Raw genomic sequence first — 15050 nt, 5'->3', positions numbered from 1 at the left:
TCTTTGTTTTGTGTCTTTTTCTCATGTCATGCTTTTTCTTTAGTAATCTTTAGCAAGACATTCCATATTCCTTTTCGTGTGAAAAGTTTATAGATACTAACTTGTGCTATTGATTTGATATTGTAGGTTTTCCTGGTTGGATAGGTTTTCCTATATCTATGACAAATATACTGCCAATTTTAGTGAGTACATCCTCTTTTAGAGGTCATTCAAATACATGTAGACTTAGAACTATTCTTAGAAACAAAAGCAGTCCTCATTCCTGCTTAGAGAAAAATGAGGACAAAAGCACTGAAAATCTTACAGTTTTTTCTCCATGAGAACAAACTGTAAATGAAAGGTTGTAAAGCATGACCTGCTCTTAGATTTTTAAATGGAAATGTTCGTATTCCTTCTGAACATCCAGGCCAAAAGTCTACATAGTTTGTTGGTGAAGAGATAATGAGTCTGGATAGTTTCTTGGTGAATGATCTGTTCTTTCTCACATCCTGTGCAGCTGTGTAGTGCAAGTGATGATGGAACCACTAGGAACTCTTCTGCTTTTCCTAGCATCTGAGTGTATTTAGAGGGCTAAAGCAAACTTTCAGGCTACTGATATTTTATACTCTTTCTAAACACTCAGTGCTATTGCTATAATATATAAGTGGATGAATTTTTATTGTGTGAACTAACTACCTAATTACTTTGAATAAATTTAAGAAAATACAGTTTAAAAGCAGCTGTTTTATTTATTTTCTTTTCCAGGTATGTAGTAATGAAGCCACTTGCATTTGTAATTTCTCTTGGGCTGGGACAGACTGCAGTATTGACGATCCTGTCAGGGATACTGGTAACAAGAAGGATGAAGGACCCAAGGGTTTGTGTGATTTCAGTTGTAATGTTCTTTCAAATATTTATGATATTTTTTCAGTCGATACGTGGTAGTAGAATTAGCATATAGGAAGAGAAAAATACTGTGCAGTCCTGTTTAGAGACAGACAGTAAAATTCTGCTTCATGTAGATGATGTAGGTCTTTCTGCTTTGAGGATTGATTAAACTTTTAATTTTCTAATTTAAATTTTGGGAAGATTTCAGTAGGTAATAGTACATACTTCCTGATTTTTCCTTTGTCACCTACTCTCAATTTTTTCAATCATTATGATTGGAAGCTGACTAAATGTAGCTCTTACTTTTTATTTATTTGAGCATTTATGTTTTACTAGAGATTTCCAGTTCCCATAGCTATTCTCAGGTAATTCAGAGAGCTGTCACATAAAAAAGGGAAAAGTCAAAATATCCCTGGTGAAAATAGCTTTGGTTCCTTGGCATCAGATTTCAATGGGAAGAAAACTAAGATTCTTATGGACTTACATTATTTTTATGACCATTATTGTTTACCTGTATAGTAGGTATTTCAACCTACTTCATATGTATATGAAGTAAAAATATGAAGAGGAGTTACTGTCAAAAATTTGTCAAAATTTTTTAGAGAGGAAGAAAAGCACTTGAGATTCTCACTGACTTCTCTTCCAAACAGTGTCTTTGGATTGTGCTGTCTAAGGTTTTTAAGTCTTCCCTGTTATCAGGACATTATCTAACATCAGACTGTATTTATCCAGAATCACGTATGCATTTACAGATAAAGTTGCCAATAAACAAACGAGAAACTTGGGGAAAAAAAAAAAAGATTTCAGCTAAATCCCAGTTGTAGAGCATTCTGTACATTTTATAAAGGTGATGGAAAGAAGCTTTAAAATGTAGTCCTTAGAGCTCACAGTGCAATTCATTACACTTTAAAGTATCCAGGGCTTCAGGGGAATTGGACTCGATGATCCTTGTGGGTCCATTCTAGCCCAGGGTATTCTGTGAAGGGAAGACAGGATTTTGGTATGTCCCTCCAGAATGGCTCTACTTCTGTCACGTGTGCCATATTCCTTTGCCCCTTAGCAGAATGGTTCCAGTAGTCTTTTCCCAAGAAGTGTCAAAGAGATCATATTGAAACAGGTTCCTGCTGTGAAGGAAGTTCTCTAGAACAGCCCAGATTTATATTATAGGGAATCTTTGCAGGTACTTCCTGGATTTATAACCCCACCACAGTTCATTATTTAGTTGTCTAGTTTGTACTCTGTCTTACAAAGATACTTTTCCCATAAAACTTTCCAAACTTTGAAACACTGCTTACAAATTTTTAATTGCTTACTTCCAAATCCTATAGGTAAGAATTAATTCCCTCATCTGTAAAAAGGTCTATATGAAAGGCAGCATAGAAAGTATATTTATCTTAGATTCTTGTAATTCAAACTAACTTGAATGACTTCAGAATGGAAATACCTTCATGAAAATTCATGTATCAGTGCTGAAAGATTCTGGGAAGAAAATCTTTAATGAATAGTATCTGTATGTATTTCTGCTAGGTACAGATGTATAGCTTACACTCCAGTTTTCAGTGGATTCCACTGAAAAAAGGAAGAGTATGTTTTTGTTACAAGGTGGCTCAAAGAATCTCAAAAGATGAGTTATTTTTGTGTATGTTGTTGCAGTAATTTATTGATGCTGAATCACCTGGAAGTGAATTTAGGAGCCTGCACACTGACAGCCACTATAATCTCTTTTGGTATGCTAATAGAGGATTCCTCTAGGAGATGTCAAAAGAATACAGAAGTAACCTTCTGTACTTCTGTAAAGATTCAGAAATAGAATACTCTTTTTTGTTGTTGTTGTTTTGTTTTTGAGAAAAGTGTAGCAGATTCAGCTGCGAGAACATCGCATCTAAACTAAATCCAGCATCACAAAGTGACATCTGATATGACCAGAAATCTAAGGAACAAGCTAGAATGAATATAATCTGACTCTCAAAACCAGGGCAGAGAAAAATCCATGAAATCAAGCCTAGACTGAGTGAGTAGCCATATCCATGGTACTGATACCAAACCTTCAATTTTTAGTTTTGATGATGAGTACTACACTTTATACATGAAAGTTTTTAAGTGGTTAGTTATGTTTGCACGATTGGAATACAGCAATTTTTGTTTTATTTGTTCTTTAAATGTGGCCATATCCAGGTGTAAAGAAAATTGGAAAATGTTTTAGTATCACATTGAGAATGTACTTTTTTTTACAAATTAGAAAACACTGGATTTTTCTTCCTTACATAAGCATATATATCAAGAATAGATCCAAACTAGCAGATATGCTTCTTGTTTTGAGTGTCAAAAGTTCAGATATTTGACAGATTCAGACTGAAGACAAAAAAAATTGAAAGAGATTTTATATTGTAGTAGTAACATTTTTACAAGAATCTAGTGAAAGTTTTTGTATTGCTTACACAATTAATTTACAAATCTGTCATTTAAAATAAATAAATCCCCCTCACTTCCATCTACTTCACACCTTATGTCATGTTTAGACAGGGACACCAACTCTTTCTGACAAGAACAATCCCTTGATGATGAGTTAATTCTTTGCATTAAACTACCTACTTGTGTTGGAATCCTTATACTTTGATATAAGGGGAAAGGAAAATATTTTGCAAATAAACTAGAATCGTGTTCATGTATTGTGAGAAGCTTTGATACAGAAAGATTTGCTTAAGTCAATATCACCTGTATGTTATGTGATTCAGGGTTTTTCTTCCTATTTCAACTACTTACCGTAGTGGTTAGTGCTGAAATCTAGTGCTTAAATAGCATGAGAGCAGATAATTATTTAGGAGAGTTTCTATACTTACACAAGTATATATCTTTTATACAGAGATGTGAAATTTCACAATAGCTTTAAGATTTTTCATACCATAGATTCCACCATTTTTCTTACTACAATTAGGTTAAGTATAGCAAAAAAGTATTGCTATTTGTTTACATATTGTTGTAATTGATAATTGATTACTGCTCCTACTGTACTTTTCAGACCTTTGTATCATCCATCAATTGCCTTTGCCTCCGTACTGTACTTCAGGATTTAAAAATTGGTCATCCTTAATTATGTTAATTATGTTGTTATTAATGCATGACTCTTGAATTAGTCTAAACTCAGCAACCTGTACTAGCCGACCCACAGGAGAGCAATTCAGGATGGTAACTGTTTGGAGAAGACAAGGAGTTTTTGCTGTTAGTTTTTGTTTACTGCAGAAACTTTGAATTATTTCACAATGCTGGCTAATAGTTTTGAAGTCAGTGGGGCTCCATGTGCACACAATATTCTTTCTTTGCAATTCCACTGCAGAATTGGGCCTCTGTTTTGACTAGTGGAATAGTGTTTGTTTTTAATATAAAACTTACGTCTTAAGTGTGTGTGTGTGTTTGTGTATATTTATGAAATTTAAAAAAAAAAAAAAAAAAGAGAAAGTTTCAAAAGAGACTTCTTGATGAAGATTATCAAGTTTTTGTCCCCTGAAAAAGTTCCCATTAGAGAATTCAGATGTTTGTTTATGGTCTGTTAAGACACAATAAATCTATCCAACTTTTAATCTTTTATAACATGTAGGAAATGCAGGGTTTTTTTTCTTTCCTCAAAAAAAAGCTTCCTTCAAAAATAAAAAATAAGGCCTCAGTGTACTTAAGAGAGTCTCTGAACATACTGAAGTTCCAAGCTGTTACCTGAAGCACATTACTAGGGCAGGTTTTTCCTTTTAAAAAGTGGTAATTGTCTTTAGGTGATACAGATAAATAGGGTCCTGTTTGATAAATGCAGTAACAAACAAAAATATTACACACTTGTAAAGGACTTAATTAAAAGTTGTTTTGTTTTCTTTTCCCTGCAATTGAACTGTTTCCAAACAAACAGTTTTTATTTGCTTCGTTATACTCTGGATTCAGTATCCTTCTGGTGATCAACAGGAAGTTTTCTTATTGGTGATTTATTTACATTTTGGCTGTCCTAAAATTAACTAAGCAGCAGGCTGAGGATGTTCCTTTTTAAAATAAATAATAAAATCACAAGGTAAAAGGAATAGTCTTAGGTTTACAGGGAAGCTTTTCACTGAAATATTTGCAGGCGTTCAAATAAAATCACATAAAGCTTACTTCAGCATTTTTAAAGCTACAGTATTTGGTAAATAAAAGTTTGGTTGGAGGTTTGGATTGCTTATCAGATGATGGATTATAAAGTAAAATATTCCTTTGAGGAATTATTTTGTTTTCATTTCAGACATATATGATGTGATCATTTCCTTAAAAAATCTTCCCTTTTCCCTCCACACAGTGAGCATGGCCACTAACAGGCTAATAGGTGCAGTGGCAGGGACCATTCTGGCCTTGGGGGTGATTTTTGGAGGCACAGGGTGGGGAATAGAGTAAGCATTTTTCTTAGTTTGAGTTTTATGTCTGGTGCCTAGTGTGTGAGGTAACTGTATGCACCTGAGCCCTCTGTGTATTACCCCTTTAGCTTTGTTGTGTGGTGACCGTATTTGTCATGTGATTTGACTGTGTCTGTGTCGTGTGATTTGCTCATGCAGTGTTGAACCTTCTCCTGTCTGGGATAATGTGGGGCATAAAACAAAAAGTTTGTGAATTTTTGCATTGTCACAGTAAAATTAAATGTCTGAATGTTCACGTTATGCCAAATTACAAAAGTAATGGAAAAAATGAGTTTGTTACTATTTTGCAAAATAGAATCAGGGTAACCTGGACTATTTGATAAAAAGCAAATTGTTTATTACACTCTTTGGGGCTTTCAGTCTAATAATGGTTCACACAATCTAGCTAGGAAAATGAAAGCTGATAATAGTGTATATAGCTAGCTTTACAGTAAAGCTTCCAAATATCCTGTTGCTAAGATTCTGTTACCTGAAGGCAGTAGAATGCTGAAGTATAGTCTTCATATATAAAGAGTATGTATAAGTCTTCTCATAATTTTGGAGAGCTGTAATCTTAAGCGTTAGCCCACTACCTCAATTTTAATAGTGGCTATTTGCTTTTCATAGGTGTACGGGGGCTCACAGGAAAGATAGAGAAAGACTTTCCCAGGGCCTGTAGTCATGTGGCAAAGAGCAATGGTTTTAAAACTGAAAGAAGGTAGATTGAGATCAGCTTTAAGGAAGAAATATTTTACAATGGGTGGTGAGACGGTGGAACAGGTTGCCCAGAGAAGTTGCGGATGCTTCGTTTTTGGAAGTGTTCAAAGTCAGGGTGGACGTTCCTTTGAGCAATCTGATCTAGTGGGAGGTGTCCCTGCCCATGACGGGGATGTTGGACAAGATGATCTTTAAAGGTCCCTTCCAACCCAAAACATTCTATGAAAAATAGCTGTTTAGGACCCACTTTTTTATGTAACACAATTTAGTAAATTTTCCATTAACTTAGCCTGATTGTCTCATATGTTGTCTTATGTTTGAATTTTCATTGAATTCTTCCATATTTAAAGTGAATAAAACCAGTATTGGCTTCCTGTATTGAAAGAACAGAAGTTTGGTCTTTGTTGAATGAGTGTCCACTACAAAATAGACTTTTTCTCAAACATTTAACAACCAGGGAACGCAGGAAGAAGAGAGATGTTAAAAAGTGGCCCTTTGGTACTTCCTTATCTAAGTTACGAATGCATTACAATCAGTTAATCATTGTATCTCTTGTGGGAAGATAGCATTTTATGGCTAGAAAGAAATCAGCATTAGAGTTTATCAAGGCTTCTGACATTTCTTACAGGTAAATTACTTGCTGTGTTTTCAGTGTTTTTGTTGTGTACAGTCATCTGATAAAATCCAGAATAAGATGCACATCCAAGTGAAATACAGTAGCTTGTTAAGTTGTGAACTGTTCATAGCAAGTCTTAGTTGTGAGTACAATGCCTGTCAGATGGCACTCATTTACCCTCCATCATGCTTATTCCTGTTGATTTAGAGCCAGGTGTGACTTTAAAGGTAAGTAAGTCCAAATAAGATATTTTCTTCCAAACTGTGAAAAGTTACCTTTTTAATTACTGTTGTCCAATCTGTGTACTGCTTATATCTGTAAAGCTCACCTTATTTCTTTTCAGTCTAAGTCTTTTATTAATATTCCTGAATACTCTTTGTGTGTGAATTGCTGGAAACAATTTTTAAAGCAAATGTTTGAAAAGATTTGGGAGAATGTATAAGCCCCATTTTGCTACACTTCCTTGTAGCAAGCAGTCCTCCTGAAGTAAATGTGTGGTCCTCAAAAAAAGAAAGTATTCAGCTTAAGTTCATGGCAAAATCTGTTTTGTTTCTTTTTTTCCATGAACGTCGAGTGGAAAGTAATTTTTTTTGTATACCTGATTTTTGTGTATACTAATTCAGAGTGCTAAATCATACTTATTTTCAGCAGTGTTTGTATACTCTTCAATTCCTGAATTGTATATTGACATGAATCAGTTCATGACATGTTTGCAGAGTAATTCTTACATACCACTGGATGTTACAAACAAAATCTGAGAAAAAAAATATTGTTTTCTTTTAGCTAATCTTACATTCAAAAGGTCTGATATGGGGAACGTATAATGGCCGCAATGAAGTTAGGTAACCCTGCTACATTTTAAAACATTTTAAAACTTAGGGTATTTTCCTATTGTAGTGTCTGGGACTGGACAGAAGGTTTTGGGATGCCGACCTAACAGCTTAAAACTTAGAGCTACTGCAGTTGCCCTTTCTCTTTCCTTTGCTGATCTCTGGCTGCTACTTTTTCTTTTTTATTTTAGCTGTCTGATAGCTTTCAAAACTCAGCTTCAGAACATTTAAAACAGTAATTTTTTTTATTGCTGTGTTGAAATGTTGGTTTTGAGAGACTGGGATAGGAGGTAAGAACTGTTTTTGAAGGCTATTCCTGGATATTTAAATGTTTAAACACAGTGTGCAATATGCTGCAAAAGAACTGTTGTGTTGGTTTTATTTTGTCTTGAGCTCAGATGCAATTAGCTTTACATCAAAGAGTACTCGATAGGTAATTTTTGTGCACAGCAATTAAAATGGTAAAATACTCAAATCTATTGTCTGTTTTCTTCCACCCTGTGTAAATAGAGCACTTACGGGTCAATTATGAATTTCTTATTTAGGTGTTCTCTTGCCTCTTCAGAAAAGTGCACAAATATATTTTGTGCTGCTGCTTTTTGTTGCTTTTTTTTCCTGCTCCACCCTTCCCCACTTTGTTGTTAAGTAGCTTATTGAGGATGATGAAGAGATGCTTTGATGTTTGGAAAGCTTAATGGGAATACAGCTTTTATGTCAACTTCTGTTCCTTATTATATAATCCTTTCCTTTGTCAAACAATTGTTTGTAAATTTAGCATTGACGTTAACGGTAGGGAGTCTGGACTCTGATTAGCAAGTGGTGCTAGATGCTGTCAGCTCAAATTAAAATGTCTACCACCTTTCAGGGTCTACTTAAAAAATAAATGGGGGGGGTGATTTTTTTTTCATTTGCTGTAGTCATAAAACATATAGCATTTATAATGTTACCTTTCAGTTAAGGAATTATTTACCGATTTCTTAGTGTCCTCAGTTAAAGTTATTTCACTAGATGATGGAATAAGTCACAATGGAATTTACTGTCTAATATTAGATACTATCTGTGGTAGAAGTCAACATAGCACACAGGGCAGAGACCAACAGCTTTGTTCATTCTTGCTATTAAAAGTAAGTTGGGCCTGCTGAAATTGTCTACAGACATCACCTTGTGTGCTGTCTGTATTTCTTGAATTGTTGACTACCCTTCAGTTGCTTCACTTAATGTGAATACAGTGGTTGGTTCTTGTCTTTCTTACCGTAATCCTTTATCACAGGTCCTAGTGCCACCAATCTTATAATAGGCTCCATCGCTGGTGCCATCCTGGTAGCAGCTATTGTCCTTGGGGGGACAGGATGGGGCTTTAAGTAAGCAATGCCGCATGTCTTCTCTTCAGTGGCTATGGCATTTCTATTTCTTGCTTACATCACTGAATTTTGAGTTCCTGCTACAAGATTTTTAAGTAACCCCCTCCCACAAACAATAACAAGAGAGAGAATTAGGCATGTGCTGAACAAGAGGAGGAAATGGATTCAAAACCAGCCAATGTCATCAGGGTGCAAAGTTGAAGAACAATAAACGAAACAATTTAACATTCAAGAATTCATCCTAGCAATTAGCAAGCAAGCTCTTTTTTAATTTCCAGTTAGTAGTGTTGTTCTCTCTCAATTGAATACAGTGGTTAAAATTCCCAAAAGATAAATTTCTTGGGAAGCTTTTATTTTTGAATGCAATAGTACTTTAAAACTGATTTTTTTTAATAATCTAATCTCTTAAGTGAAAATGGTAAGTGGTGGCAGTACATAAATAGTTTTCAGTAACAAAAATGCATTACTGAAACAGTTGTCTCAGAAATACCAGAGCTAACTTTCGTTTCTGGCTGCTTGTTTTTTATTACTGAATCACAATTTTAATAAAATTTCAGCCTAGCTTTAGAGATAACACTTTGAAACCTCAAAGTTTCTCCTGAAAGGTAAGAACTGTTCTCACCTGTTTCTAGTTCAATGTGTCTTACAGCTATCAAGAGTAACATGATAGTCATTCTACTTGTGACCATTAAAGAGAGTCTTGTGCAAAGATACTTAATTACTGATTTTTTTTGTAGTGTCAGGTCTATATGCATGCATGGTCCATATTTGGTAAAAAGCATCTAAATTTAGAACCAGTGCTTTAAGCTTACAATTCATGGAAGCACAGAAAAAAGTAAATTTTCATGCTATTCAAGTTGCTATTGCTTTTCAGTAACATGAATTAAGAATAAGTCATGATAGGACAATAAACTATAATTCCTCAATAATCATTTTTTTTATAATAATTGAAATAATGTTATATTATTCATATTCCATGTATGACTTGAGGAAAAAAAATCCTAATTGATGAAGAAGGATATAAAAATATAAAGAAAGATGACCCGATCATTATTTTCTCTGTTCATTCACTTTCAGAGGTCACCTGAAAATGTTTACTTCTGTTTGACTGTTACATTTTCATAGCGTCTGGTGACCTTAATTACACCTGTATATAGAAGCAAAATAAATATCTTTCAGCCCAGCTGAAAACAGAGTTTGCACACTCTGGTGGAAAAGACAATTATTCACTCCTGTTGCACTGCCTGTCAGTATCAGGGTTTGCAGAAAGACCCAGCCCCTGCTGTGTTCATTCTAGTATTTCTCTAAACACTTGCTCAGGGCTTCATGCCTCGCACCCAGAGCTTGCCTGGAGCAGGCGGAATTAGCGCTCCCTGTGCTTCCCCTGGCACTGGCGCAAGCCGCAGAGCTCTGCGTGTCCCTAGCGGGAGTCAGAGCACTGGTGTTCAGTGCTCCTCATTTACTTCAGTAAGAAAAGATTAAATACAAAATGTATAAAAACATCAGTCAATAACTTTCAGCCCTGAGTGTATATATATGATCTTTATAAGCCTTTTTAATACCTGCTGATAGACTTACCTCGAGATGGTTTTTATTTTTTTTTTTTTTTACAGTTTCTCAGTTAAATAAATTAAATCCACTTTCTTGTACAATAAATACCCCTGGGGTTCGGTCTCCAGTATTTGTAAGCTACCACAGGACATCTCAAAACAATGTAGCTTTAATATAGTCCCATACCTCTACCATTGTGTCTCATATTATGACAGATAAATATTTTCCATATTTATGAATAGTTAAATAATTGTTTTTAGTATTTATGCTTTTTTTATTGTGTTTCTACATCAAATTTGTGTTCAAAAGGAGAGATTCCAAATGAGGTATGTATCTTAGAACATGCAGTGACAGATTTGGATTTGTATGTGGTGTTAACAAATTAAGGAATTGGGATTCTTCCCATTTGATGGATCGAAAGATCTCATGTCTAAAGGTCCAGTCTGTGCCTTAAGCTTTTTACAAACCTTTTGTATGTATCAAATATACTCTGTAGTGTTAACAGATACTTTTTTTTTTAAACCATATCCTATAAAATGCAGAATTATAGGATAGAGTTGTCTTTTTACCTAAATAAGGCATATAAGCAATGCAGAAAATTTTCAGGTTAGATGCAGAACTGATTGTTTTTTATTTTTACATTTTACTGCAGTTACCTTTTTAACTAAATAACAGCCAAATTTTCTGCAAGGCTTATGTAAACATTTGTTAATTTTTTTTGATTTATTGAGAACAACAATGTATGAACTTCTAAAGTGATAATCTCAGAATCACCACTATTGCAACTTCCCATGGGAATTAACCAAACTACATTTTGTTGAGAAGTATTTTTGGACTCGTATTATGCCGTCAGACATATGTCTGCTTAACAACAAGTCATGTACTTTCTAGACACAGTATTTATCCCTAAATTACTTTTTGCATTACAAATGTGTTATTCGTTTAAAACACAATACAAGCTATTAAAACATAAAAACTTTAGGTAATTCTGAATTTTAGGTAAACTCTAAACTTTTTTTTTTTTATCTGTCTTGTGCCTTACCAGCCTTTGGCCTGGACTGAAGCTCTTTTTCATCAGCACTGTAGCACCTGTTCTTCTTTGCATCCTGCTGTCAATCTTTTGCCCAAATATAAAGCTCATTATATCTATAGAGGATCTGTATTGGAAAAGTCTCGAAGTTGCTATTCTCAAAAGACCAAATACAAGCATTCATTCTGTAGCAGAACCTCAAAGACACTGGCCTGGCCTAGCTCACAGCTTGAAGTGCATGTTTCTTCTGGGGGTTGGAGGCTTTTCAGCTTTTGTATACAAAAGAGGTCTTGCACATGCAGACCCTCTGATACTTTACTTTAAATATATCTGGAGGGACAGATGAGGATAATAGAGGACTTTAACTTTTCCTTTTTAAGCAAGTGATATGCAAATATGAGAGAAGGTAGCTAATGCTTTACAAACTGGGAGATGTGATTTCTGTTTCACAGGTTATCAGATTTTCATATGAACATACGGTACTGTGGTGTCAAGTCCAAATCAAACGTAAGCTGCAACTAAGCAAATTTTGTTCATGAACTGGGCGGGGGGGAGGATTGCAAGGGAAGCATAAAAGTAGGCTTGATGCAAGTTTAGAGAAATGAGGTAAAAATTTACAGTCAATTTACAAGAATGAATTCTAGATTAATTTTTCTAATGAAGTTGACGTGGATGGAATAGGGAAGGAAAAAAAAAGTTGTCTGACAATCTTTGGGTGCATAGAGCCTTACTGAACCTTTCTGGTGGTTTGGAGTTAAAGGCAACTCCAAGCAGAGCTGTGAGTGGAGACCTTGTTAGGAAATAGATTTTATTTTGGTTGAGCTTTGCATAGTACTTCTAAAGCTGCTGGGGTTTAGACTGCATTAAAGGAAGTCCTGTATATTTCTATCGGAACTCTGCTAGGCAGTATACAGAAATAAGGCATTCATGAAACGTGACATTGATTTTGATGTAGCAAGTCTGTGCAAGATTTCAGTATATGGCATCTTATACAGGACCGACATAGGGCAATTTTACGATGAGAGTATTTTTTATGTGGGCCTTCTGCATTGGCTGCAATGTCAGTTTCAGGGCCATATGCTTGCTTATTTTTCTAGCGTATATTCATGTACATTTACAAAGCTACTGCAATAATAAGCCAATTAAATGCTTTTGTTATCAACTTTATCAATAAGACAGTTTTTAGTAATAAAGTAATGGTGCTAAGAATCAATGCTAGTAAAAGTGATGTAAGTGTGCTTGAAAAACTGCTTCTCATTATATCCCAAGGCGTAAGTGGCTGATAGAGAAGAATTGATTGTAGGTACAATTCTATATATACTTACAGCAATTGTTTCGTAGGTAAAGAGCTCCAGGGTTTTCTGTTTTTTAAATGGAGGATTAACAGTTGAACTAGAAACTTGCTTAGTCCTTAGAGATGCCATATTTTTGTCTGGTCCATGCAGATGCATGTAGACCCCAAAAGCTTATGCAAGGTAAGGTACTAAGAATGCTATTGGAGACTTTGTGAGGAAGTAGGTTTCATGCAGCACTGCCTTAAAGCATGTATCATGACCTAGATACAGCCACTACCTACATAAACATCAGTATCAGAATCGAATTATGTATTTTCTCACTTTTTTTTCCAAATTAGTACAATAAACAGCAGGTCAGCATTTTATTTTAAGCTACTAATATTAGCCTCTCATTTTGTTAATTTCAATTTATTTTCATTTTTTAATAGCAAAAGGGTCATTTATTTAATCTCTTGACCAGCATTTGAACCATGCTTTAAGAATGCTTATGACAGCATTGGCTATTTTAAATGATTAAAATACTGGCTTTGGACAAATCTTTAAATACTTTGGTAGAGGATTTGCAAGTAATATACTGTGTAACCACATTCCTAATTAGTGGGGAAAAGAAATGCAGAGGATTACAGAAAGGTATTTCTTGCATATATCCAGCCTTTTTTAAAAATATCTTCTCTGAAATATTTTTTCTTTTGTAACAATAACCATGTTATGCAGTATTATACTTTATCATATTACAGTGTAGTATGTTTTTTGGTTCAGAATCATCTATAATTTTGTTTTTGTTACAGAATTTTTTCTGGTCAGATTACAGACTGAAAGTCTGACTATCATTATTTAACCAGGCATTAAAATGTTAAATGCAAAAAGTAGTTAATGTTCTTAAAGATTTTCCACATGAAACAAACTAGGAAACAGCATCATTCTCTTACATGGCCTTCCCTACAGGTCTCTTCTGCTTGCCCTGCTATTTGGTTTCCCCACAGATGGTCCCCAGTTTGCTTTGAATACACTGTTTAAAGACAGCAAACTTGTTTTATTTTCAGATAGAGGGAAGAATTTTAAAGGAGATTAGTTCAATAATCAGTTGGATTTGTGTATCACAGTTGCTGTCATACACTGAAATACCCCACTAATTTTTCTAAGGCAGACATCCATGTACCTTGTGTCTTGGGCTCTATCAGTACAGTGTTTGAAACAGCTTTCAGCATGCACTAGTGCAGAGCAGCGCTGCTTGTGTCCTGGGCAGAGTACTCAAAGCCTCTGTTCTTCAAATGCTCCAGTTGTCTGTTGTCTGACTGGGCACGGACACAGGCCCAAGAAAATAGCATGTATGAAACAGGCCCTGGAGATGTGTCTAGTTAGATGATGTGATTGAATCACAGTCAAAATGATTTTGCTGAAGCTTACTTGAAGTTTAGCTTAATACTGTGGTGAAAACTTTTGCTTTTATAATACATAGCTATAAGATGGTTTGGGCTGCAAATATCCAGGATCTGAAAATCACCTAGTTCCATTTCTGTTCATTCTAATTTTCTTAGGGAAGATAGCAACTGGTTCTACTTGCTGATTTAAGAAACACTGCTGCCTTCATTGTAGTATTAAAATGGCTGATGATTCAGGATGAATTTAAGGCAGGTCAGGGAAGCACCTGCTTACTTCTGTGAAGTACTAAGACTGCAGCAGAGAGCTGTGGCAAGCTCTTAATGTTTTGCATGTGTACTGTGCTGCCGTATGGGCACTGTAACTGATGCTCAGTGTTTCAGAGGCTGTTTCAGGCTCCTGTCTTAAGTGTTCTTTTGGTTCCTCAGGTGTTTTTTTTTCCCCTCTTACAACACTCTTAGCAGAATATCCTAAGTGAAGAAAGACAGTAATTTGATTAGTATCTTATTCCTTGAAATGTGTATTTCAGATGGATGAAATACAGATCTGGCCTCTGTAGCTTGCTCTAAGACTTAAAAAAATAAATAAATAAATTACTTCTTGGTTTAATTAAAATAAGTTCAGATAACAGAATGTAATTTGGTACAGGTTTTAATGACTTGTACACTTAAAACTAGCTGGAACGTGATACTTTCCTTAGAGTAAGAGGACAAGTTATGTCATCCAGATTTTTTACATGCAGTGATGATTTGCTTTAAGGGACTGACTAATTAGTTGGTCATCACTAGTGTTTGAATTTAGGTATCCTAGACAGTGTTTAAAGGGGGGACGGGGAAAAAGAAGCAGATACCTTTCTCACATTGAAACAGGCAGGATAAGTATATGCAAAGCACATTTTAAGTCACATTTAACCAAGTTACTGTATTCATACTACTTACCATGCAGCTTCTGCAAGATGGCCTGAAAAAATAAAAATAAAAACTTACCTCAGATTTAA

The 15050-nt window shown here is 35.0% G+C and overlaps 1 protein-coding gene across 10 annotated transcripts in view; it reads left to right on the top strand.

Moving 5' to 3' along the window:
• The window catches only part of ADAM23 (ADAM metallopeptidase domain 23), a 74371-nt gene that overhangs the window by 55462 nt on the left and 3859 nt on the right, over positions 1 to 15050 (top strand). For 3 of the 10 annotated variants that reach the window (XM_035536990.2, XM_035536985.2, XM_035536984.2), the window contains 2 exons: positions 745 to 856; positions 8707 to 8797. The exons of 3 other annotated variants lie outside the window; for them this stretch is intronic. In XM_035536990.2, coding sequence (XP_035392883.1) covers positions 745 to 856; positions 8707 to 8797 — 203 coding nt within the window. Of the gene's footprint in view, positions 1 to 744; positions 857 to 5900; positions 6044 to 8706; positions 8798 to 11830; positions 11886 to 15050 lie in introns of those variants that run through there. 4 more of the 10 variants (XM_035536993.2, XM_035536989.2, XM_035536998.2 and 1 more) reach the window with 3 other exon arrangements.

Source organism: Cygnus atratus, chromosome 6, assembly GCF_013377495.2.
Source record: "Cygnus atratus isolate AKBS03 ecotype Queensland, Australia chromosome 6, CAtr_DNAZoo_HiC_assembly, whole genome shotgun sequence".
NCBI lineage: Eukaryota > Metazoa > Chordata > Aves > Anseriformes > Anatidae > Cygnus > Cygnus atratus.
Note: the sequence above shows the minus strand (reverse complement) of the source record. Positions and strands in the feature narration are given on the sequence as shown.